Here is a 27,214-nt window from a genome sequence, read left to right on the forward strand (position 1 = left end):
CGCACGCCAACGCTCATTGGCTGAAAGCAGCTCCTCCGAAGTCCAAACTGGGACGACATATCGAAGACACCCATTCCTGGTGCATTGCTAGCGGGGAGGATGTCCAGGAACACCATGGATTGCAATGAATGTAAGGCTATGGCCTCCAAGACCGGTCACAGAGCGGTCTCCAAGATTCTGTGCTTGCCGCCAAATTTCTGAAGCCATCGTAAACCAAGCATCCAGATGAGACAGAGCACGTCGTGTTGAAGAGCTCAGTAAGGAGAGAAGGCGAAACTAATGTGCTCGGTCGCAGTTGTCATAATCCGCTTCAAGGGATCGGGAATCGAGATGCCCCGTCCATCGTTTTCGTTGCCGAGGGACGTCGGAAGCACCGCACAAGCAGAATGAGCCATACGTGTATGCACGCCAGTATCTACGGGTTTATTAATATTAGGACGTCGCTGAAGACAGTTTCTCACGTTGGTAGTGTAGCCACATTAAGCACGTGTTCAGGCTGTGAAGAAGAACATCCTGAGGTAGCGAACGATGCCGAGCATTGTATCCTGGTCCTTGGGCATTTCATTTACCAAACAGTCCTGTTGGTGACAGCGAGGAACGTGAAAGCAAAGTAAAGACAAAGACCAAAAGAAATTAGTGTCTTCTTTGGGGTGTTTAGGCGCGTATTACTTTCGTATATCGAAAGCGGTAATGTTGCCATGCCATGCGGCATGTTTTCGCATGAGCGTTCGATGAATCAATGGAGACACTTTGCGTGTGTTTCGCTAGAGTGGTTGTGGTACTTGGCAGCAAAAGGAAAATCACGAGTACTACGTTGTTACAATTGATGGATTTTTTTACTTCAGATTTCACGTATCTGAGGTTATGTTCGTTAGGTTATAGTTATGTTCGCTCAAATTATTCTATGGCTTGCAGCATGATGACTTACTTAACAGTCAATAAAGCGCTGGAAAAAATTTTTAAAACATGAGCGTTTCGTCATGCTCATATCATCAGTTAGAGCCTAAGGACAAACCGAAAATGTAATGCGTTGCTTCAGTGCTTCACGTCTCTGTACGGTAAGCCAACTCACGTGTTCGCGTGGATCGCGCCTGTGTAAATGTGTGAGAAAATATTGGAAAGTGTCAGAATGGAGACGGGCGCTTGACCGAGCAAAAATGCCATTAGCCAATTTCCTAATGATGCGTATATATATTGATTGACATCGAGTCTATCTGCATTAGTACTGGTGGAGAACTGGTGGAGTAGTCCTGGTGGCGTCTGAAGCACCCCCTTAATTGCAGCCATACATTAGACAAGCTTATCTCCGTATCGAAATTAATATTTGCTTACAGGGCTATACTTTGAGAGACGCTTTTCTTTAGTGCACATCCAGATCATTTCAAGAATAAACGACAGTTAATTGCCACTCTATTTAGGATATTCAGTTTTAAGCGAAAGATAATCTCGCTTCCCGGTATCTAAGCAAGCGCACAGCTTCCCCCAGCATGGTGGTGCTGCTGCGCAAACTCTCGCGTACTTCAAGCAACTTCGAGCATTTGCTTTCAGAGGTGACAGCCCGTAACATCGTGTTCGCGACTGCTCTAAATTAGAGGCAGCCCATGCGCGTGGACAAGAATGACTAGAAAAAGAAAAGTTCGTTAAATCTGGCTTCTCTGCAGAAACAGTATATCTGCGGGGCAGCCAGCTCCTCTCACAGCTTCATCATTGTTATTCTGAAATTGAGATTGTCCGTATTGGAAGCAGCTTTCCGGGTGCAACCAATAACGTTGCCAGCGAAACGGCAATCACCGTTGTGCGCAAGCAAGAACTAAACAAGCAACCAAGAATAAATCATCTGCCGTGATTGAACGCGGGCTCTCTCGAACGTAGTATTGTTGCTGAACCGATTGTACCATGAGGAGGCGCATGTGCACCCGCTAAGGGGGGCCAAGTGCCGTTCGACGCAGCGTGCGAAGAACACATGTTCAACCGTAGAACGCGTCTAGCTTAAAGCCGCTTCACCAGCTTACGCTTTAGTGGTAGTAGTAAGAAGGGGCTCTAGGCGAGCTCATCGTCCAGCAAGTTAGTCACGGGACCAATCGGGCGCGGTGCCATTGGGGAGCGGGAGCGTCCGAATCTCCGTTCCCTGTAACACCTCGGGCTTTTCGCACTCGTGAAGTGCCCTGTGGCCTAATATTTACCCCTTCCCCTGCAGCCTCTCACTTCGTACAAACGTTTGTCTGCTCGTGCGTAAGTAAATAAGTAAAAAAATTGAACTAGTTGTGGCTCACATCAGCGCCATGGCTTCGGTGGGGCTTACCTTGATACTGGCTGTCAATGGTTCCACGTCCTTCCATATATCTTCACTGACGAGGTCCTGCGTAGGTCAATCAATCAATCAATCAATCAATCAATCAATCAATCAATCAATCAATCAATCAATCAATCAATCAATCAATCAATCAATCAATCATGCTTATTAACGTGCCCAGGAACAACCCTAAAGTCTGAGTGCTGGCGCAGGCATACACTGAAATAGAAAAAGAAGAAAGAAAACTAAGAACACTGCAGTGGAATATGATTACAAAAAGAAATCAATGAATGAAAAGAAAAGCCGTGAAAAGAAAAGAGAGCAGGTACAAAAAAACGCAATGTAAATACAAAAAGAAAAGGAAGAGAACGGCAGCTTAACAATGCATGAAGCTATGACATAACAAGGCAAAACTCGGAAAGGAACGATGACCCGCCGTGGTTGCTCAGGAGCTATGGGGTTAGGCTGCTTAACACAAGGTCGCGGGATCGAATCCCGGCCATGGCGGCCGCATTTCGATGGGCGCGAAATGGGGAAACACCCGTGTACTTAGATTTAGGTGAACGTTAAAGAACCCCAGGTGGTCGAAATTTCCGGTGTCCTCCACTATGGCGTGCCTCATAACAAGAACATGGTTTTGGCACGTAAAACCCCATAATGTTGACAGCGAGGTATAGAAAATATCAAGATGATGAAAATAAGCGTTATAAGGACTCTGTATTCTATGGACGGTCGAGTGTTGGTGATGACAGGCAGGGACATGGAAAGGTCTGTTTTCTGGTGATCTTGCCCGGAATACGAAGCATTATACAACTGAGGGGTTCGGGCAAGTCAGGATACCGTGAAAGAGTTTGAAGAGAAACAGAACGTCAGCGCGATTATGTCGGGAGCGATGAGGAGTGACAATAATCAAACAGTGTTAGAACAAGATCCAATGTCAGTGTTTGCAAAGCGGCGATGATATATGCTTATGTCACTGTTGATCCAATGTCACTGTTGGATCTGGAAAAGCCATTCCAGACGACCGACGCATATTTAAGTTGAGGAAGACGGATAGTTGTGTATAACTTGCGGAACGGTGCAGAAGACTAGAATTCCATCGATAGTCTGCAAACAGAGCTACGAGAGTGCATACTCCTCACAGCAACGCGTTTATTGTGAGCAGAAAAGTGTAAGGTTGCATCAAAGAGTACATCGAGATCATTGATCTCACAGACCTTACAAAACGGTACAGAATCTACAGAATAAGGAAAAGAAACGCTTGCAGTTTTGAGTGTCAAATTCATGACATTGATCTTAGCTGTATTCAAGGAGAGGTTATTATCTCTGCACCATTTGGAAAAGCAAAGCAGGTCCGACTGCGGGGTGCGACAGTCATCAACAGTGTGAACTTTGTTTAGAATTTTGTTGTCATCGGCATATAGAAGGAAAGAAGAGTTCCGAATAACGGAATGAAGTCATTAATAAAAATTAGGAAAAGGAGTGGTTCTAATACTGATCTAGAAGGTCGCCGTTAGTTGCCATGTAAAAAGAAAACGTTTGGCCATTGACGTTAACATAGCATGATACATCAAGAACATAACTGCGCAAGAGATTGATGACTGACGAGTCAACATCACAGTGCGTAAGCTTGATCAGAATCAGTAGAGGAGGAGGAAGGAAATAAAGAGAGAAGGCAGGAATGTTAACCAGAAATGCGTCTGGTTGGCTGCCCTATATATGTATACTCTGGGGGACGAGAGAGAGGGAATAGAAAGATAGAGGGAGGGGAGGGTGAGGAAAGCTGCTGTGAGTTCACGCACGCACGCGGAGGGCCTGAGCAGCGAGTGGCAGGCTACATCAAAGGCTTTCCTCAGATCACAGTAAACGGCGTCAATTTGCCCCCTTTGAAGTACCGGCGCGGATACCTGGGTCATGAAACTTGCGAGATATTTGATGGTAGAGCGGCCGGTGAAAAAGCCATGTTGATTCGGAATGGATGAGTTCTTCACAGTAAAATATAATATGTTGTGAAGATCAAGCTCAAAAAATCTTAGACGAGGCACAGTGAAGAGAAATCGAGGGATATGAGAGACATCGGTTTTACAACCTGACTTAAATACAGGAAAAACACGAGGAGTTTTCCGCATGTTAGGGAAAGTGGAAGTAGTCAAAGAGTTGTTAAATATAGATGTCAATACTTGAGCAAGTATAATGTAGTAGAGAGAGAGAGAGAGAGAGAGAGAGAGAGAGGAAAGGCAGGGAGGTTAAGCAGAGGCGAGTTTCCGGTTTTCTACCGTGCACTGGGGTGGAATATATAGGGGTTGTAAAGACGACAAATAGCGAGTGGAGAGAAAGAAAAAGGAAGAAAAAAAGAAGGAATACACGGAAACTGTCGTAAGCTTTTAGAATTACGGATGGGATGCCATCGGGGCCGCAGGTTAGGAAACACTCTTAAAAAAAGGGAGCGAAGCAGGAGTAACTAACCGTTTTCCTCCTTCAGGCCGGTGAGTTCCTCCTTCACACGCACTACACATGTCGCGCCCGCTTGTGGCAATCAAAAGGAGAGGAACGTTTCTCCCTTGCTACCAACGACTCCGGCAGCTATCTTCTGCGACTCCAAGGCGGCGCTGCTTTGCCTGCAGAGCCCTAACAAGGCTAGCCTTGGGGTTGCACTGCTCTCCTCAAGACTGGCGGCCCTTCAGGATGCAGGATGCTGACTATCCCTGCACTGGCAACTGGCACACGTAGGGATCCCGGGCAATGAAGAGGCAGACACTCAAGCAATGAGCGACCACCACTCAAGCATCCCCCTCAGCCCTGCTGTAACGGCCGCGGACTTCACAAGACACAGGCTGCGCCGGCACATCATCGCCTGCCATCCGGATAAACGGGTATCCCTGGGACGGCCTCCACGGCCTCTTCCACAGCACGGCCTCCCACGGAGGGATACCTCGTTGCTTCTCCGACTGCGGGTTCGCTGCTACTGGACGGCAGCCCGCGGGCACCACCTTGGTAAAGCCACCTCGCCAGCCTGTGCCTCCTGCGGTGACCCAGAGACTCTGGAGCACCTTCCGCTGGCCTGCACTGCTCACCTGTAGCACCGGGGCCGACTTCTGCAGGAGTTCTCCCTCCTGGGGCTCCCATGTTCATGGCAGGAAGACATCCTCTTTCCCAGTCGTAATCAGCTACCAGCCTTCCTAAGTGTCGTCGAGTACCTCGACTCGTCGGGGCTCTCGGCGAGACTCTAGGAAATTTCTTCAAAGACGAATAGCCTAAGGGCTATTCATCACCTCGGGCCTCCTGATCCGCCTCAACTTCGCTTTTTCTGGGCCACCTCCTATGATCTATCACCAGTCCACTCCTCCGGTCGAAGCCACTGGGCCTTCCCGGCCGGGCTGCTCCGCTGCTGCCATGGCGAGTCTCTACCTTTCTCCCTCCTTCTATTTCCTTCACTCCCATATCCATGCCCCTGCTGGCGCTGAGCCGTGCTCCCGCAAGGGTTGCAGAAGATAGTGCCAGCCTTTCCTCCTTTCCCCAAAAGAACCACTTCTCTCGCCACCGGTCATCCGAACATCAGCTACAATAACTCCTTTCCGAGGGAAAGTAATGCTAAGTAGCATAACCTGAGGTCTAAACCTTTCATGACAAGTGACCACCAGTGTCAAACCTCTAGCTCGAACGGGAGCTGTGATACGAGAATAGTTCAACTCAAAGCAGCGCCTGGCTGCTTACGCACAGCGAGACAAGCCCGTATTCAGGCATATCGGCCTTGACACCGCAGATATGAGCCAACCTTTCTTGTTTTGATGCGTGAAATTAGGATGAGGAGAAGGTTAAGCTACCTCAAATGTATGCATTTCTGGCCGTTTTGAAGTGCCATCCGCGACGGCTTCGAAGCGAAACCATACGTTTGCTCGCGCCGTCGGCACGTAGCCGGCCGGTGTGAGCGCATCGCCGCCGCAAGCGTCGCTGTAAAATCCACAGCTGGAACACAGACCATGCGGCCAGAGCAAGGAGGCACTCGAGCGTACCATGCAACCAGATATACAGCTATATATTCAGCGTCACTTGCTTGCCGGTTCGTCTGCGTCTCCGCCCGCCAGTGGCGGCGTCTCTGTGATGCATCGTGTAGGGCGCACAACACTACAGCGACAGGAAGCACCGACCAGCAATAGAAGAAATATTTCCTAAAAGGCGGGGTACAAGCAAACGTACAAACAAAAAGTATCCAGAGAATAAATTTGAAAAAAAAAACTTTTACAAATTGCTGACTTCCGCGTTGAAGCTTTGCACATACAGCTGCCGGCGTCTGTGAAGAAACGGAGACACTCTCGAAGATAACATGTAGAGGAACAATTGAAACTAAAAATACGAAACATCTAATGAAAGGCACAAGGGTACGGGGCAAACGGATATGCCCAGATGTGAACGGGAGACCAAGCTAATGGGACACACATGGGTACGGCAGCGTTGTGCGCTGTGTCGAGTGCGGATACTCTAGAAAGCTGCTGGGCACTGTTGAACTCGAACATCGGTAGGAAGCGAAACCACCAGCAGAAAGCTCGGCTAGCACAGCGCAGACACAGTTTAAAGGGACACCAAAATGAAAAATAATTTCTTCTGCATCAGTAAATTACTGTTCTACAACACCAAAAAACACCACTCTTACAACGATAAGACGTTTGGTAAGCCAGAAAAAACGCAAGAACGAAATACGGGTGGCGACGCCTACTTAACGGTTCCCACACCTGGGGGCTGTGACGTCTCGGATTTTGATCGAATCTTCTAGGGCTTACTAATTATATATAGAGGTACAGATTGACTACATTGTGTTCTAAAGGAACCAAATATTGAACATGTCAAGTTTCGGGAACCTTTATTCAGCCAACGCGGCCCAAATACGAAAACATACTTTGGAATCCCTGACGTTACGCTGACGTCCCGGCGCTAGGGTTTCGGCGCGAAATTCAAGTACTGATACTTGGACCTTCATTTTCTCATCTACTAATTAAAACATTATTTTTTTACATGACTGCCTGCAGGGTTCTCAAACAATGCTTCATTTGTCTAAACTGATTTATTGTTTCGTTTTAGTGTCCCTTTAAGTTTGTAGTAGAGGCGCTCGGATAGAGACGGCCTACTCCAAAGGCGGAACTATCCTTCCCGGTCACTTGTCGCGACGGTTACACTTCAGCCACTGTATTTACGCTATGGTTATAGTAGTTGTGGCCTAGTAGACTATCGCAACAATCTTCGTTACCACGGCTCTCCTGGAGATGGATATAACACAATAGATACCAGCAGTTAGCCTTCTGATATCGTCAATGGTGAGCAGGGCCAGTCACGCCAACCGTGGTGTTGGTTCTCGTATGTAGTGGTATCCTGACATCATCGTGAGTAACTTGTATCATAGCCTCCTTGGATACTATGCTAGCATTTACTTCCACTCTCCTCAATTATCCTTACAAATCGCACGCAGCTGCTCAGCGTGTAGCAGCTAACGATGTCCTCGACGTGGCCGAATACTTTTAGTCTGTGGACAGGAAGGCAAAAATTGGAGGACGCTTAAGCTTCGCCTTCAAGAGTGGAACGCGATAGCGTTATCGCACCCCGTTCGTACCGCCTACTCAAACTATCTACGCGAGCCAAACGTCGCGATCGGCACGCGACGGACCGGGCCGCGACGCGCCCTGAAGGCGTACGCGATCATGGGGTGAGTGGCGCGCCACGTGTCGGTGCAGTGCCGTACATTGCGAGGAGGGGGTCTTCTGTGCTTACCGCAAGATGGCTCTGCGTGTGCACAGAGCGCAGAAGAAATGTAGCGGAAACGTACTTCGCTACTCGTGAAACTGCGACTTCTGTAATTTACATGGTCGTAATTACCGATATACACCACAGTATAACGTTCTACGGCACGTTTCTAAGGCAACACCGCATTCAGTAGAGGCGATTTTGTCCAGTTCTGAACGATCGAACTCGTGGCTGAGGTTGTTCATGCTAGATAAGCTTGCAGCATTGAAAAAATTTTAATATGTCGTGCCAGCAAAATCCTTGTTGACATGTTTGCTTTTTTGTGTATTGTTTGTGTATGTCAAAGTCGGCAATAAAGACAAAAAAAAAAAAAAAACTCGTGGCTGAGGGGTAGCGTCTCCGTCTCGCACTCCGGAGACCCTGGTTCAATTCCCACCAGCCGATCTTGCAAGATGTTTTTTTTATTTATGAAGTGCCTTCTGGGATTTATCGCTCACGGTCAACGCCAGTGACACCGACGCCGACGACACCGGTTTTTCTGCGACACGAGCTCCTTAACGCTGTCGCGTTAAAACATGATTTCGAAGGCTCGCTCGAAAGCGGTGGCCTCGGCGACCCGGTCAGATTCATCCCTACACTGTGCGCCCGGCCTCAAGTCCGGCCACCGGCACACCGCGCGCCGACTCCGACGTACCCGATTGCAGCGGCGTAAGGACGCCGCGGATAGCAGGTTGTTTGCCATTTCTGAACGAAATTAGGCGAGAAAACGTTGAAGCGATCTCACCAGAATGTATTTTGTAAACGTCAGCGGTTCTTGAAACGCCAACTGCTACGTCTTCGAAGTGAAATGGTTAGATCGCCGTCGCAACCGTGATGATAATTGAAAGCCGCTAGACTGAAGCATTCGTTATAGTGCGGTGTTATATTAACATGTCTGTGTGGATTTGTCGTGCCTATCAGGTGACTATATACCCAAACCAAGTATTCTATCAAAATTTATTGCTGAATTACGTATAACAGTGAGTCACTCACTGGCACTACAATGCAGGTCGAATCATGGCTATATAAAGAAATTCCAAGGCATATGCACGTAGGCAGCTCGAGCAGTGTTTGTGTATGTGTTGTGTGTTGTGGTTGTTCCGCGCAGTATGTGTGAAAGTGCTCCGTGTTGCTCTGTGGTGCATATCACATCACAAGAAACCAACCAACACTGTGACACCAAGGACAACATAGGGGAAATTACTAGTGTTTAAGAAATGAAGTAAAGAAACGATAAATTAATGGGAATGAAAGTGGATGAAAAAAATACTTGCCGCAGGTGGGGAACGATCCCACAACTTTCGCATTATGCGTGCGATGCTCTACCCACAAGTGAGATCGTTCCCCACTTGCGGCAAGTTGTTTTTTCATCCACTTTCATTTCCATTAATTTATCGTTTCTTTATTTCATTTCTCAAGGATAAGTAATTTCTCCTGTGTTGTCCTTGGTGCCAGTGTTTGTTGGCTTCTTATGATATGACTAATAAAAATCGGGGCCCTCGGCTAACCCCCTATCTTCTCGTTTATTACATAACGAGGGTCTCGAATCCGGCAACATTGATGCCTTCAGGTAGCATGTGTGGGCTTACTGACCGGTGACTGCGCTTAAATGACAATGAAATACATTTGGTAAACAAATACAAGCAGACAGACAGACAAAAAATAGAGACATATGTATTCATGTGCTGTCAAACGCTGTCATACTAACATGACATTTTCTTTCCTGCTTGATCGTACAAGAGCGTTGAGTGCCGTCAAACGCTAGGTGCGTTTGCTGCAATACGCTAATTATGTTTTACGTCCTACCAACTATGCTGGCAGATCTTTTTAGGCAAAGTCCGCGCATGCAGCAAGTAACACTCTTGCTCTGACTCCTACTAAATAATAATAAAAAAGGACGAGTATGAGCTTAAAAAGTAAGACTCAGCCCGGATCATCCGCTTTCAGTCGCGGCCAGATGGACCCCTTAACAGGATGATTTCGCTCAGGGCCAATTCCAGCTCCTCTATTCGAATACACGTGAAACACAGAAAAAAAAACGCAGGGCTGATCTGTAGGAAATTTGTTGCATTTGAGGGAGAAAGTCGAATTCGAGCAAGTTAACAAAGCATAATTTTATTGACGACCTCGAATGTTCAACAAATATGCCCGTAAATAGGTAAGCTTAAGAAATAGAAGCACGAAATTGACAAATTCCTAACCCCGCAAAGAAAAAAGAAAAAAAAAACAGATATTGTACTTGTGTAAACCGCATCCGCTAGAGAATGCAAATTAGCAAACGTTATTATGGATTTAAAGATTAGGTTTAATTATCACGACGCTCACGAGGGTGTTGCAAAAGTACTACTCACACATCAGCCCTATGTTTGTGAGTGTGCCTGATACTGCCATTTTACCCGCTTTCGATATCATAACAGGTATATTTTACAATATTATGATACCATGTTTTTTTTATGAGTCACAGAGCTGCAAGCTTGGCACTTGAGGTTTCTGAAATTTTCCATCTTTGAAGAATATTTCTATAAAGAATGGAGAATAAATTGAAAAGCCATTTCATACATTTACTAGATTTCAACTTTTGGTAAAATCAACAACCCTTGTCGAAACTGGTGCTTTGCTTAGCGAGAAAAACGATTTATCCGTTTCCATGTATTTAAGTATAGGAGCTCTTGCCATGGTCATAATCGGTTCGCCAAAGGAATAAAACGAGCGCTTACCGGTATCGTTCTAACGATCCATCTTGTGACATCAACGTAACATTTCGTGATCTGTTCTCGAAACTCTTCCATATTCTGCATGAATAAAACAAAGCAGCTTCTTGGGCGAAGTATTTTACACACTGAAACAACGTTAATTGAGGAAGTGATCAACAAATAAGGACAAGACGCAATATAGAGCGGGCGCAAGCGTCCTTATTTAATACAAACATTAGTTACCACGCGCTCTATATTTGATCAAAATATTGTGGATCATCACGGAAGATTAGCAGCATTTCTTCTTTGTTGTTCCTGGAACACTGGCGATTTCCTTCTGTCGCATAACAGTTCAGGCGTTCGGTTTGATCGTATACGTCCGCATATCATGATAAATACGTTGCATCAGGAGATTGGAAAGTCGGGCTTGTTGGTATTGTATAATTAGACGCACAATACGGGGCCGCAAGACGGACAAGGGACGACACACTCAGCGCGGACTCGCAAGAAATGTACAAAAAAAAGGCACGCTTTTCTTTCTTTTTTTTATTTGACTCAAAGCTTTCTTTGCTTACTTTCCTGGGTTTGGCGTGTCTCCATGACTGTTGGGTCGCTTGCTATTTCTCAGAATATATATATATATATATATATATATATATATATATATATATATATATATATATATATATATATATATATATATATATATATATATCCCAATAAAGAAAGGCGTCAGGCAGGGCGATACGATCTCTCCAATGCTATTCACAGCGTGTTTACAGGAGGTATTCAGAGACCTGGATTGGGAAGAATTGGGGATAAGAGTTAATGGAGAATACCTTAGTACCTTGCGATTCATTGATGATATTGCCTTATTTAGTAAATCAGGGGACTAATTCCAATCAAGGCAGAAAGCTGGGCTAGTTGGTGTGTCATTATTAATGAAAAGACTAGCGCAAATAACAGGGACACAGACAGAGAAGACGTCCTGTCGTCCTGTCGTCTTCTCTGTCTGTGTCCCTGTTATTTGCGCTAGTCTTTTGATTAATGACCAATTGCAATGCATGCTCACTGACCTGAACATGCAAAGTAGAAGGGGGGTCTAAAAATTATTCTGCAGAAAACGAAAGTAATGTTTAACAGTCTCGGAAGAGAACAGCAGTTTACGATAGGCAGCGTAGCACTGGACGTGGTAAGGGAATACATCTACTTAGGGCAGGCAGTGACCGTGGATCCGGATCATGAGACTGAAATGATCAGAAGAATAAAAATGGGCTGGGGGGCGTTTGGCAGGCATTCTCAGATCCTGAACAGCAGGTTGCCATTATCCCTCAAGAGAAAAGTGTATAACGTCTGTGTCTTGGAACGACGACGAAGTGTCTTTTGATACAGCGCTGTTCTTTCTAGCTCCGGTTTATTTCTGTGAAAACCTAAGTTCATCCGCTGGTCCTCGCTCCCTGCTCAGTCGTAATGAAAGTGGACGACCCCGCACGTCTGCCGGCGACGGCGGCGTCAGCGGCGGCCGCCTCCAGGAAGCGGATCGGTCAGCAGAGCGACACCGACAGCGAGGACACCCATGTCTACTCTCTCAGCAGTGAGGACACTTCCGATGACGACTTCCAGCTTGTGCAGAGCCGCAGAGCGAAGAGAAGGAACACCAGGACGTCCTCATCGTCAAGCACAAAAACAGTGAGACAGACGCAGAGGCCGGACGCCAATACCATCATATTTGTGCCCCTGCTTCCCAACGTCAACATGGAGCTAGTTAACAGGCAATCTCTGTCGATGTCACTGGAAGCCCTGGTGCCAAATGAAATATCGGACATTCGAGTGAACACCCGAAAAAATCTTCTGGCGGTTGACGTCCAGCTGCTTTGACCACTCTACGCAGCGTAACGGACCTCGATGGCATTCAGGTGCGCTCTTACATCCCTCTGGGATCTGACGTAGTCACCGGCGTTATCTACGACGTAGACGTCGCCATCCTTAATAACGACTTGCCGATTCTTATCAAGCCAGCCAATGATGAGGTCATCGTTGTTGTTAAGCGGCTATAGGCAGTTCACGCTGCGTGAAAATAGCATTCAAGGGTAAATATATACCCTCGCATGTTAAGGTGGGACACTTCAGACATGCAGTGCGGCCTTTCATTGCGAAACCTCTTCAGTGCCGCAAATGCATGAAACTGGGACACGTGAGCAGCGTCTGCGAAAATCAGGCAGCATGCCCCCGCTGCGGAGAGCCCCACGCTGCAGATAAATGTGGCGTGACTGTAGTGAAGTGTTCAAACTGCGGAGGATCACATGAAGCTTCATCGAAGAAATGCCCACATATTAAGAAGGAAATGGCCATCTTGAAAGAGATGGCGAGAGATCATTCATCTCATCGCGAAGCCGCCGAAAAAATCAGGAAGCGACGTTCACGTCGCCGGCGCTCCTCAAGGAAGGCTCCTCAAGGAAGGCGCATGCCACTTCCTACAACACCACCTCCTCCTCCACCGCCTTGGCCAGACAATGTGGAACGGACCGCGAAGAGCAAGTCCACTGAGAAGACCACATCTGCCGAATCTTGGCCGGCTCTACCGAAACGACAACATTCACCAACAGAATCACAGCAAACTTTCGCTGGACAACCCCCGACGTCTACTGTCGGCAATTTGTGCGACCAAGACAGGCAGGTGGCTGATATGCTGCAATCGCTAATTAATACAATGCGCATTATACTGAACAAGCTGCAAACACCAGTAGCTCGAAGCGCTCTGCAAATACTGGATGCACTAAATCCAGTGCTTGCTAGCATCGATTAAGCATCATAGCTCGACCAATAGTCCCCTTCCGCACTGAACTTAAATGTGCGTCGATCTTTCAACGGAATGCCAGGGGTCTAAGGACCCGTATATCAGACTTTCGCCAATTCATTCTCAAAAATCGTTTCCTCATACTGGTCATTTGCGAACCAAATACATCAACTCCATACAGACTGTCCGGTTATGAATCTTTCGTCTCGTCCACATACGGTGCGAGCACGAAAGTGATCATCTACATCCGCACGGACTTAACATATGTCGCTAACGCGATAGAGCCTCATGACGACAACCAATATGTCTGCCTAAATGTCCAAAAGAAGAAGGTGTCATTTACACTAATTGGAGCCTACATATCCCCAGCGGGTCACTTTGACGGCGAACGACTTAAGAAAATATCACTAATGAACAATGGCCCCTGGGTTATCACAGGTGACTTCAACGCGCATCACCAGCTATGGGGAAGCACTAAAATTGACTCAAAAGGCAGGAGCCTTGCCTCCTTTGCTGCCGACCATGATTTGTGCTGTGTGAATAACGGCAGCCCTACATTTCTGCGAGGCACGACCTACAGTAGCTGCTTGGACTTAACTTTGGTGTCACGGCGCTTTGCCTCGAGAATCCAATGGTTTACAGACATAGAAACACATGGAAGCGACCATATTCCAACATACATAAAGATTAGAGGAGTTCACAACGCTCCTCTACTGTCTTGCGTACAGTTGATTGGTCAAAATTTAAGAAGGATATGGATGACACATGTCGGGAAGGCCTCTCACACACTATCGAAGAAGCAATCGCAGAGGTATTGAAAACATCCATCTGCTCGCTTACAAGGTCAACAAGGCGAACAGACTTGGACATGGAACTGGAGAGGCTGCGTGCGGCACGACGACAGGCGGAGAGGAGGTATCGGCGCACGAAGTCCGTCTTGGATCTGAGGGCTTCATGACGCATACAAAAGAAAGCCCAGCGTCGCATGGATAAATTGGAAGATAAGCGATTCTGTCAGTCGCTTGATTCCCGAAAATCGCTCTCGCACATATGGAGAACGGTTAGGGGTCTTCGCTCATCTCCGCATCAAAGGAAGCCCTTCGCTGCTCTGGCCCTCTACCAACTCCGCTCGGAACTTCAAGTGGCTGAAGAGTTCTGTGCACGGGTTGCTGGGTCCGTGGCCACCATTACTGACGCAGCATTGAATGACATCCCTGAGGCACGTGTACCAGAAATGAGCATGCTATTTTCACTCGAAGAGCTCGATGCTGCGTTGGCGACCTGCAGGCGTTCTTCGTCACCAGGACCTGATGGCATCACGTATGCTGCCCTATGCCATCTTGGACATGACGCACGTGATGAGCTGCTCAACTACTTCAATGAGTCTTGGCAGAACGGCGCAGTTCCTAAACAATGGAAATCGAGCCGCTTGATCCCCATTCTGAAACCTGGAAAGTCTCCGCTTGAGATCTCATCATATCGTCCGATTGCGCTTTCGAGCTGCGTCGGCAAAGTGATGGAAAGAATGATTCTTGCTCGGTTGGAATGGTACCTAGCACGATTCAACATCTATCCGGACGCCATGACAGGCTTTCGTCGAGGCCGCACGTCCATTGACAACGTCATTCACATCGTAACATGGGTCCAAAATCAAAAAAGCCTCAAGCGCCTATCTGCGGCACTTTTTCTGGATATAAAAGGAGCATACGACAACGTCGCCCATGAGGCCATACTAAACTCACTTGAGGGCTGTTGGAGTTGGTGGCCGGATGTATCAATGGATTCGGGGCTATTTGACTGAGAGGCGTTTTTTCTTACAGACCGAAGATGGCCCAACTTCAGACCATTACATCTGCCGTGGTGTGCCGCAGGGTGGAGTGTTGAGCCCTATTTTGTTCAACCTGGTCCTGGTAGGACTAGCGGATTACCTACCGCAGACAGTACATGTCTCAATATACGCCGACGACATTTGCATCTGGGCCTCTGCGGTGACTCGCCCTCAGCTAAGAGCCAGGCTTCAGCGGGCGGCAACCATGACGGCTTCTTATCTCCGAGAACAAGGCCTCAGTGTGTCTACTGAAAAGTGCGCATTACTTGGTTTTACGCGGAAACAAATGTCCTCGTATCCTGTTACCATCAATGGTCAAGCTGTATTCCATGTTAAGACGCATCGCTTTCTGGGCGTCATCATTGACCGCAACCTCTCGTGGAGCCCTCACTGCGTCTATCTGAAGAAGAAGCTAGTCGCCATTGCTCAGATCTTCAAATTTCTATTCGGGAAAAACTGGGGTACACCAATCCATTCTATGTTGCAGCTGTACAGGGTTTTGTTTCTCGGACTCCTACGTTACAGCCTACCAGTGTTGTCAAATGCATGCAAGACGAACTTTCGCGCCTTGGAGAGCATACAAGGTCAAGCCCTACGCACGTGTTTAGGGCTGCCTCGGTGCACCTCAACAGCAGCAACAATCGCCATCGCAGGAGACCATACAATCCAGACACATGTAGCTGTCGACTCTCTCAGCGCGCACATTCGCCATCTGTCAAGGATCCCCGACCATCATTTGGCCTCCCTACCAGCCGAGAGACCTCAAGCGACCTTTTCACGAGTGATTCGCGCTCATCAAGAGTACATAACGGCATCTTTTACACCGGCGGCGAAGCCTTCCTCTCCCCTGTGGTGCCTGCGACAGCCTCAAGTGAACTTTGCTATTCCTGGAATTACAAAAAAGTCCAATCATCCATCGCCCGCTCTGAAGCAACTTACGCTCCTATTACTGCACCAGACGTATCATGACCGCATACATATATATACCGATGGTTCGACCTCACCTACCAGCTCACCTGACGCATTCGTCGTTCCAGCCAAGAACGTTACAGTTAAATTCAAATTGTCGCACACGACTACATCCACATCGGCAGAACTTGCAGCTCTCCATGCCGCTATGATTTACATCACCGAAGAGCCAACAGAGAAATGGGTCGTATTTTGTGACTCTAAGGCAGCCCTTCACAGCATCAAGTCCGCATTACGTCACAGAACTTACGAGCAAATGACATCTGAAATCAGGGAACTGCACCACCATGCTCTGGAAAGAGGACACCACATTATATTTCAGTGGATTCCTGCTCACTGTGCCATCATCGGCAACAATCTAGCTGACAAGGCTGCCCGGTGTGCCCACGAAGATACCAAGACGCGTCCAACACCTTTGGCGAGGTCGGACGCTGCCAGAGAACTTCGCCTCCTTGCGCGCAAGAAGTCCCAAGATCTCTGGATTTCAAGTGGCTTCAATTGCAGATTACGTAAACTGGACCCCACGCTACGGCTACAACTGCCATCTAGCCTTTCCCGCGGCGAAGGAACCTTGTTGTGTCGCTTGTGGCTGGGAGTGGCGTTCACGAACGCATATTCCTACCGTATCGGAATGGCCGAGAGCCCGATGTGCGACTCCTGTGGGTGCGAGGAGACCATCGAGCACCTATTGTGTACCTTCCCTCGCTACGATGTCCAACGCCTCTCTCTGCGGGCAACTTTACGCAGACTGGACTCGAGACCGTTCACCGAGTCAAAGATACTCGGACCGGGGCCACACCCGTCACTGGCTCGAAAAGCGATTCGTGCCCTAGTGCGGTACTTGAAGTGCACGGGCTTAACAGACCATTTATAGTGTCCTTGTGTGTGGTGTCCCTCCCACACGTAGTCAGTGCTTACTCTCTCCCTTTATTCCTTTTTCTATTCCCCTTTCCCCCACCCCCAGTGTAGGGTAGCGAACTGGATGCTGTTCTGGTTGACCTCCCTGCCTTTCCTACCCTTGTTTTTTCTCTCTCTCTCTCTCTCTCTCTCTCTGTGTCTTACCAGTACTCATCTACGGGGCAGAAACATGGAGGCTTACGAAAAGGATTCTACTGAAATTGAGGACGACACAACGAGCTATGGAAAGAAGACTGATGGGTGTAACGTTAAGGGGGGCGGGGAGAGAGAGATTCTTGTTGGAGGGAAGAAAAATTGGGGTAAAGTGCAGCGCAGTAACTGTCTCTCAGGTGAGGACACCTCAACCGCGCTGCACAATAGGGAAAGGGAATTGAAAGAAGGGTGAAAGAGACGCGGCGGCGGCTGCCCAAACAGTGCGCGAGGGCAAGTTGTTTACATTCGCTTATGAGGCGCGGTGACGCGCCTAGTCGTGGTGAAGCAGAGCTTCCTGCGCGGCGATAGCCGCGTCGCACATCTGTCGGACGTTGCCGTCGATAGCTGGGCACTGAACGAGCAGGGCACGGAGTGCAGCCGCGAGAGCGGCTATGAGCGCGTCCCTGGGGACGCTGCTCGGAGCGGTTTGTTTGCCGCGCAATGGCTCAGGGGCGGCCGTCTGCGTGTGGCGGCCACGAAGGACGTCACTGTAGGATCGACCCTGCGGCGAGCGAGCAGACGTCGGCGGAGCGGCTGTATGCGGCTCGCACGATGTAGTGCCGGCCAGCTCAAGCGCTTTTTTCCTCGAGAGGGGCCGCTCAGACGAAGACAACAACACGGCCGCCTTCCTCTCGCGCTGCCACTCGGGACAGCTCGGCTCTGTTGAAAGGTGTCGACCACCGCAATTTAGGCAGCGTGGCTTCTCAGCGGGGCAGTCTCCTGTAGGATGCGAGTCACCGCAGCGGAGGCAGCGGGCGTCGCGGAAACAGGTGGCGCCGGCATGGCCGAAGACGCCGCAGCGGTCGCACTGAAGTGGCCGGGGCAGACGGGCACGAACGGCGCGTAGCTGCTTGAAGAGTCGCACGTTCGGAGGCACGACGCTCCCGACGAAAGTGACGGTGACGCTTGTGCCACTCCGCGAGCACGACAGCACCGCGACGGGTGCCTCCAGGTTTTCGCTCACTGTGCGGGCGTCGAAAGAAGGGTCGACCCCATAGATGATGCCCACACAGGAGTTGCTGTGGAGTGCCTTCGAGCGTACTGCCACGTTACCAATGACGCACACCTCGAGAAGGGGCGCCGAGTCGGCACCGCGTGTCACGTCCACAGCCACCACGTTGCGACGGAAGTTGACACGCACACGCCTCACGCCCGGCACGGCGGATAGCTGAGCGGCGACACTGTCTCGCGAGAGAGCCAGGAACGTGGCTCTGCGCTCGATGGGCCGGTAGAGGATAGTGACGGCGGTATCGTGAGTAACGCCGCCGTCAACGGGTGGGGAATGCGCCTCAAAGTCGACGAACCGTCGGAATCGGCGTCGTCTTCTTGCGGCGTTTTTCGACTTTCCCGCTGCGGGCTGGCAGGCTTGCGAGTCCTTAGCGGTCGCGGGCGGCAGCGGAGACTTCCTGAGGAAGTGCTGCCCTGATCCTTCCGCAACTGGGGTAGGCGTTCTCGGCCGGCTGGGGTTGGAAGCCGGGCCGTCGGCGGCATCCTCGAGAGGCAACGTCGCAGTCGCGCACGGACTCTCGTCTGGTGCGGTGTTGAGCGGAGGCGACGAGCAGGCTTCCGTCGATGAAAGCAAGGGGCTCTCCGGGCGGATAGGACTTGTCGCGGGTGAGGCGGTCGCGTCCGTGCGGGAGGACGTAGCGTCGGAGCCAATCATACTTGCGGTTGGCAAGTAGAAGGTGCCGGCACTCTCGTCGGTGTCGCCTGTCGACGGGCAGCTGGCACTGTCGTCGGTGGAAGCTGCCGAAGTGGGGGCCTCCGCGGTAGTATCCGTTGAAACGGACGGCGCAGCGTGGTGGTAGCTGGCAGAAGTTTTCAGCCCGTCAATAGGAAATGCGCGGAAGGGTGTATCCAGCGCAGATGGGGCGCGCATGGGTGGTGTCGCGCTCACTGGAGGAGGCGTGCATGACGCCGCGGAGCTCGCCGAGTCCGCCGAGAGCGTGCGTAGCGTGCGAGCTTTCAGCCCCCGCTTCCAACGTAAGGCGGGAGGCGATCTGCCGGGGCGTGACTGCCGGCCACGTGGGTGGAGCTGCTGGGCTCGTCTGGACGCCGGGCCATCGGTGCAGTCAGGAGATTGCTTCGTCGGCCTCTTCCTCTGCTGTTTCTTCGGAGGGTCGCCCATGAGATGGGGCCTCCTCCTGTCATGCGAGCCCTGAAAAGGGCTGCGCTCGTAAGCGCGGTCGAATGCAGAGACGTACGCGCGCAAGAAGTGGCGGGCGAGCCGTAGTCGTCGGAGCGAGGGGCGATGCGACCGCTCGCTTCGAAGGTCCGGGAGCGTCTAAGGGGGGGCGGGGATAAGAAGAGAGCAGATTGGTTGAGGGAACAAACACGAGTTAGTGACATCTTAGTTGAAATCAACGAAATAAATGGGCATGAGCAGGGCATGTACTGAGGAGGGAAGATAACCGATGGTCATTAAGGGTTACGGACTGGATTCCCATAGAAAGGAAGCGTAGCAGGGGGCGGCAGAAAGTTAGGTGGGCGGATGAGATTAAGAAGTTTGCAGGGACAACATGGCCACAATTAGCATATAACCGGGGTAGTTGAAAAGTATGGGAGAAGTCTTTTCGCTGCAGTGGGCGTAACCGGCTGATGATGATGATGATGATGATGATGATGATGATGATGATGATATACAAAGGTTTTGTGAAGGTATCCACGAAGTGGCCCTTTTATGCTGACCAAGTATGTGCACCTCTGTTCTGCGTAACAAGAGAAAATCTTTCTACATAAAGCTCTAAAGCATGTCGACCTGTCGATGGAACTGGTGAATTATATTTAACCGATTCCTGGATTTACTTAATTTTCTTGGACTTCGCCACCCAGTATGCGCCCCTGGGGATGTGTCCATTCTTTACCAATCCTCCAGAATGGCATGTCTCACTACGATTCCTACGTAACACCTGACCATACAATGTGGGCACACCGATATATCTAAAGCGCACTGATCTGTTCGCTTTAGATATATCGGTGTGCCCACATTGTATGGTCAGGTGTTACGTAGGAATCGTACTGAGACATGCCCATTCTGGAGGATTGGTATGGACCGATATATCTAAAGCGCACTGATCTGTTAGACAAGCTAAATGCCATCATAAGGAGGGGGATCAAGAGCGCGCTCGGACTACCAAACTACACACGCACCGACCGACTCCTGCAGTTGGGTATTCATAATACCCTGGAAGAGATTGCAGAAGCACAAGAAAGCTTAGGCACAGATTCTCAGGCTCTCCGGCACCAGGGTGGGCAGACGACTCCTAACTGAGATGGGCGTCCCCCCGGCCACTGTCGAAGACGCCTACGAGGGCCTTGCGAAAGAGCAGAAAGATAACATCATCATATCGCCCGCCCCGCGCAATATGCATCCCCAGCGCAACGCAGAAAGAAGGAAGGCCAGAGCGGTGGCGCTCCTACGCCGCGCAACAGAACTCCCTGGCGGCAGCTGCTTCGGTGACGCGGCCCAGTATGGAAACATCAACAATTTCACGGTGGTGTCAATCAACCACAGGGGTTCGACCGTTAACGCCGCTTCGGTATGAAGCACGTCGTCGCGTGCGGCCGAGCAAGTGGCCATTGCCTTGGCCCTCCTGGACGACGGACATGCCAATATCTTTAGCGACTCCAAGGAAGCCGTCCGCGCCTTCAGCGTTGGCGCCGTGTGTAAGGAAGCCTGTCGCATCTTCAACGGCAAAAGCATCGCCACCCACACTCTCACGTGGTTCCCCGCTCACATGGGATCCATCATGGGAGGCCCCACAAACCTCAACGAGCTGGCCCACTCCAAGGCGCGAGGTCTCGCTTTCCGCGACCATGGAGAACTCCAACGCCGGCCCGCAGTGGTGGAGAACAGAGATCAACCGACCACATACAACGAAATTGCGCAGCACTTTTATCTCGGCAGGAGAGACTTTCCCCTTCCACACAAGAAGTTAAATAGAGCGCAGGCATTGACCCTCAGATTATTGCAAACAGGCTCATATCCCAACCCGGCTTTATTCCACAAAATTTATCCCGACACCTATGCCACTAGTTCTTGCAGGCACTGCAATGACATCGCAAGCCTAGACCACATGCTCTGGCATTGCCCCTCGTTACGAGGCACAGAACAAATCAATGAGGACAAGTGGCTCTCCGCTATCAAGAGCCCCGATGCCGGGGCGCAACTATGGGCTGTCCAGAGGGCCCACGATGCGGCGGTCGGGCAAGGCCTGACTGTCCCAACGTGGGAGCGGCCCGCAGCGCGCTGAGTCTCGTACCTCAGGACCTTATTAAAGTTTTGCATCCATCCATCCACCCACTGATCTGTTAATGGAAGGTTGATTTATATTTCACAGATTCCTTGATTTACTTTAATTTAATTGAATCAGCCATTCGGTATGTGCTCCTGGGCCGGTGTTCCCGTTTTTTGGGCAATCCTCGAGAATTCACATGTACCGCTGCGACACAAGAGGCATAGAGTTCCTAGATGTTGCTTGATACGTATTGTCCCTTTACTGTGCCTAGTACAGCTGTCGTCAGCATTTTTTCCTAAAGAGGCATCACGCATCGACTTCGTCCTTGTGACATCGCTGCGTAGACGTATCCCACTGCGAACCCACCTGATTTGGAGGTATATTTCGGCATAGCTTGTGAAGGATGAAGTGCATAAAGATAAATATTGCGTAAAAATAATGTTGTAACCTTCGTGGTATATATAAACGCAAACATTTCATGAGATTACACGTTGCATAGGATGAAAGTAAATAAATCTGTACCCATCTGCATATTTTTTGTCTCCTATAGCTGTGTTGTAGAGTGAACGCCGAGCGCGCTCACATCCGTCTTGCGTCCTCGTGATGCGCGATCATTCGTGTTATACCAGGCTGAACTTATCGCTGTCGCTACTTCTAGCTTTGAAAAAGAAAAGTAATATATATGCTACACGCCCGCCCAGTGGGTTTCTGTGAGTTGAAAGATGTCGACGTGGTTCCCAAGACGACAACGAGCTTAATTTCATTGCTATAGAATGCGGGATTGTTGGTAGTTTGTCTTCCTTTAAGGGATAGCCAGTGCCACAGCAACTTTTTACAAAAACGTGGCACAGAGAAGCGAACTTAACCTTGAGGAGAAAGTATTCCTAATCCAACTGTAGTAACGAAATATGAAAAAGCGAGGGACTTTCTGAACGATGCTGTCGAACAGAACTGTAGCATGGCAGCTAAATCACTGTGAAACTCACAAACTTGCGACAAGAGGATAACGTGTTTAGTTTTCCATTTGGTATTTCGTCACTGCGGGCATTTGACGCAGCGAGCTTTTGCTCCGTGGAACTACTAGTGAATTTGAAGGTGCTCTGTAACTTAGTTTCATTGGCATCCACTCTGTCTTAGTGAGGAGTAAAAATGCATGTGTATTAAGGTGTGAGGTCATATTCATAGGTTAACTTTCTCACAAAAAGGTCATTTTTTGTTTTTTAGATCTTACGTATCCTCCAAACATTCAGGAACATGTTCCAAAAATAATTATATTCCTACTTTGATTATTTTGGGAGGTACAGGGAGTTTTTAAAACCTTACCCTGGTATTGTGAGGCCAGTAACTTCTATTATACATGAATATTATTCTGACTATATTTATTATTTGACATCTGTGATGTTAACTAGTATACTTATGCTTAATTGCGCAATAATTATGCACTTAAGAATTCTGGAAGCGGCCGCAAGGAGGATGACAGTTTAAGAATGTTTGTTGTTTATTTACTTTAGTTTGGTTTTGTCAAAACAAGACATTGCTTAACATCCTGTTACGCTAACAACGATAACTTTCTTTTGAATAAATGTCTTGAAATGAAATTTTGTGCGCTCATTTCTCATATAAAATGCATAAAATGAACAAGAATAAAAAGACTGATGGGAAAATTCTTCCCATAATAGCTTACATTTTGTCAAATTGCGGTCAAAGCGGGGGACGTTTTTTGTTTCGCTTAGAATTTCAGAAATTGCGTCCTTAATATGCATAGCACCACATTTATCCTAATTCGTTGCCTTTGCTACATATAAAGCTAGTAAATGTCAAAGCTTTCCTCAATTCAGCATTTCCATGGCTGCTTATCACTGTAGGTGCGACTAGCAAATTTAACGTTCTTTTTTTTTCAGAATTCGCAAAACTCGCAAAAAATAACTTGAACCATATTTTGTACACAAAATAGTGGCATAAGTTTAAAAAAAACATGCTTCATCAGAAAGAACTGCTTTAATCCTGGCTGCTGCATACAAAACAAAAATGTTTCTTCTATTTGTGGCCCCATACCTTAAAGGCGAATGTAAACTACTGTACCTTTTGGACGTTAATACGTGCGTAGCAAAGGCGCGTCATGATGCAGCCTTTCATCAGGATCTGCAGGAACAGGAAGAGAACAATAAGGTGACTTCTGTGATAAGCGCTTTGTTCTGTCATTTCACAGCTAGGGTTTTGAAAACTGGTAGGATATCGCCTTGCGTAGCATCAAACACCACCGGAAGTACCAGGGATTCATATACGTTTAACTGCACATAAATATGTGTGTGCACTAATGCGCACTTGGACTTTGCCATCTTCGTGCCGGTGCCCAGTACTTCAGGAATTGCGGAATAAACAACTAAATAAATGTTTGATAAACTAAACGGCCTGATCCTCTTGTATTGGTGCCGATATATTACGTCTTGTTAAGAGATTGCAAATGTAGACATATGTGTATGTACGAGTTGCCAAAAGTTCGTGCGATAGGTTAAAAAAAGTTCATTGCACAACCTTTCAGGTACATCAATTTGCTCGACGACAAGCGAAAGATAATATTCAGCCACTCGAGACCAGCCATCAAAGCGTTCGAGAAAGAAGTCACCTCCGACCAGGCGTTCCGCGTCTAACGCGGCACTGATCCGAGCACACCACACCGTCATCTGGTTTCCAGCCCACCTTCGTCGGATCCCAGCCCAACCTCAACGAGACGTACAGCCTACGACACTGCGCGCGCGCTGCGCCGTCACCCCCTGAAAATGGCGTCTCGACGAATCGGAGGGGAACCGGGACGCCCCAGGAACGTACAGCGAAATCACTGAACACTTTTACTTGGGACGATGTCTCTTTGCGCCCCCGCACCCCAAACTAAACAGGCCGCAGGCGCTAAGGCTACGCTTGTTACAAACACATACCTATCCCAACCCCGCCACGCTACACATCATCTACCCGGACGGCTACTCCGACGATGCGTGCCCCTCGTGTGGGGTCACGGCAACGCTCGCACACGTGCTTTGGGAGCGTAGAAACGCTCCGCCCGACTCTACCTTGGACAAGCGGGAGAATACCCTACGGTGGTGGTGAGAGCGATCAATGTTCAGATGTGTCAGAGACACACGCTTCCTACGAAGCACGCTACTACAAGACAAGCCATAGGCCGTCCAGCAGGCTCGCGCAGCGCCCGCCAGGTACTCCCCGTCGGTCCCTGTTTTGGAGACGCCCACTGCACGCTGACCTGCGTCCTGCAGGACCTTTAATAAAGTTTGCCCAATCCAATCAATTTGGGCAGCTCCAAATACTTCCTGTTGAACACAATGCACTGTTTCCACCTCTTCTTCCATTACTGAAAGCGCCGTTGGAAGTGCCGTTGGGTTAAGAGCTTTCGTAGCGATGTCGCGAGCACTTTGCTTGACATATTGTAACAATGTCAGTCACAGAGGAGGTGCTCGATCGTCTCCTCTCAGCCGCAGAGGTCGCAAGAAGCAGGTGTCGGTCATTCCAATGCGGAAGGAATAGGCATTCGTGAATGCCACGCCGAGCCACAAGCGGTCCTGTCCAAATGCACCGTAACGATATCTGCACAATTCTTGCCCAACCTCAGATAACATGATACTGATCTATTGTATTCCTTGTCCGTTGATTTTCATTTCGACAAAGACTAAAACTGGGCTGCGCAAGAAGTGCACGCATAAAATTCTGCCTGTCATAGAGCGTACTATATATAGGTCAACCGGGTCCTTTCGAGTGGAGAGAGCGCAATCGAGGCGGCGCCACGTCATCTCTCACTTTCTTGCTGACTCACTGCTTGTACCCTTGGGACAGAAGCCGTATCTGAAAATTTATGATGCAATATATTTAAGCTACAAATTGTTTGCGTGTGCAGATATCCAGTGCTCTGGCACATTAGCGAATAAATATTCATGTAATAAAAGCAACGCGGCCATTGTGTCCTGAACGATGTAACGGTAGCTGTGTGTATGTGTATCCTGCGCTTGTTTCTATTGTCTTCGCAATGAATTGAGTTGCCGGTCACTGAGATCACTGATTGACGCGAAATAATACTACCGACATTGAGCAGCCCGCTCAAAGTCTAGCTAACAATTGCCATTTAATTAGTACTTAGCATTCTCCTGCTACAAAAAAAAAAAGGAGATTGTAGATTGAGGAATGAAGCTGAAGAGCTAACATACATGCTATAAAACAGCGTTCAGTGCTAGAGTTAAGTGTATATCACTCATAAACATTTCACTCCAATGCCGAATTATCACCGCTACCACAACCATGGTACTTTAGACTCCCTGAATTGTAACCGAGACATAAAAGTCAGCATGGTCGTTACCATTATTTAAGGCCGCAGCTATGGCTGCCGTCTTCGTATTTGAAAATGTGCACCGTAATGAATTTTGTCTCGCTTCTACGTGTCCTCTGCTAGTTATGCTGAGCGTGCGCCTTACTCCCTGCGTCGTTCTGCCCCACAGCTGAAACGTTAATTAATTAAGCTGCTCGAGGCTTCCGCTTGTAGCATATAACTATAGGCAGAAAATCCTCTCGTCAATCTCTCAGAATAAAGCGGTGCCTGGCAAAGCGCACATACAGGCGTCCGACACTGTGGCCCATGCAAACCCCCCTCCCCTTCTCCTATTTAGGTATAAGATCAAGTGAAACAACTCACGTGCACTGGCGCTGCAAGGAACATTCCAGAATTTAATTATAAGAGACCACCATCACGAAATCTACCCTAATTACTTCCGCGTCCAACACATGCATATACACAGTATAGCCCGCTGTAATCGCTGTCAGAGGGACCTAAGAGTTTCAGCTAATATTGTGTAGAAGGGCGAAAAAAAAAAACTAAGCAGAACTGAGCAGAGCACAGAGTCAGGAAACACACACGACATGTTATGCTCACCCTGTGGAACTGCTTGGGCGTGAGAGTGTACTTGAGAACCATGTCACGGCCACATTTGGTCAATATTTTGGCGCCGTGGGAGGCGCTCCGACTTGCCTTGACGATACCTGTGCCGGTAAGCCATGTTCATGGAATGCTGTGCACAACTCGAAACGTCAATTCAATGGCGAACGACCGAATAAGAAGCTCGTTAAAACGGACGTTTGGGCGAGTTGGTAAGCCATATTTGAAACACAACAGCGCGTACTAGTTCCCAGCGCTCGTCCGTGTTGTGTCTCCCTCCTTGTCCCTGTCAAAGTACGCGCCCTTCTGTTTCGAATAAGAAGACTGGCTGAAAGAAGTGAAATAAGGTCACGGTGCGTTTTAACTTAAAACGGGAGAAACCTTTTCTTAAAGATGAGAACTGCGCTTGCTTGAACGAAAATTTTACTCACCTTACTTAAATTAGTACATTCATAGTTACTGGAATAGAACATCGCGAGAATAAGTCACGGATAAGGTGTTCAAAGTTGATGTGCTACAAGTACTTGTCCATGGCGGCTGAACTAAAATAGCGTCTGAAAGACATATTTATATATTCTTAA

At 48.7% G+C, this 27,214-nt stretch overlaps 1 protein-coding gene across 1 annotated transcript; it reads right to left on the reverse strand.

Moving 5' to 3' along the window:
* Positions 1 to 410: 410 nt before the first annotated feature.
* On the reverse strand, positions 411 to 26,904 carry LOC129380067 (uncharacterized). The gene is made up of 5 exons (XM_050189136.3): positions 26,631 to 26,904; positions 23,783 to 23,842; positions 10,783 to 10,857; positions 2,303 to 2,359; positions 411 to 578 (listed from the first exon to the last, which is right to left on the reverse strand). Exons 1-5 carry the CDS (start codon positions 26,670 to 26,672, stop codon positions 492 to 494), a joined length of 321 nt encoding a protein of 106 aa, XP_050045093.1. The 5' UTR covers positions 26,673 to 26,904; the 3' UTR covers positions 411 to 491.
* Positions 26,905 to 27,214: the final 310 nt, after the last annotated feature.

Source organism: Dermacentor andersoni, chromosome 2 (genome assembly GCF_023375885.2).
Source record: "Dermacentor andersoni chromosome 2, qqDerAnde1_hic_scaffold, whole genome shotgun sequence".
NCBI lineage: Eukaryota > Metazoa > Arthropoda > Arachnida > Ixodida > Ixodidae > Dermacentor > Dermacentor andersoni.

Excerpts from the sequence above, each read along its gene's own strand:
- LOC129380067 (XM_050189136.3), bottom strand. The coding sequence starts at position 26,672 with ATGGTTCTCAAGTACACTCTCACGCCCAAGCAGTTCCACAGG. Across the intron at positions 10,858-23,782 it reads CACGTATTAACGTCCAAAAG|AATATGGAAGAGTTTCGAGA; the intron begins GTACAGTAGTTT and ends TTATTCATGCAG. Across the intron at positions 2,360-10,782 it reads GGATCGTTAGAACGATACCG|GACCTCGTCAGTGAAGATAT; the intron begins GTAAGCGCTCGT and ends TGACCTACGCAG.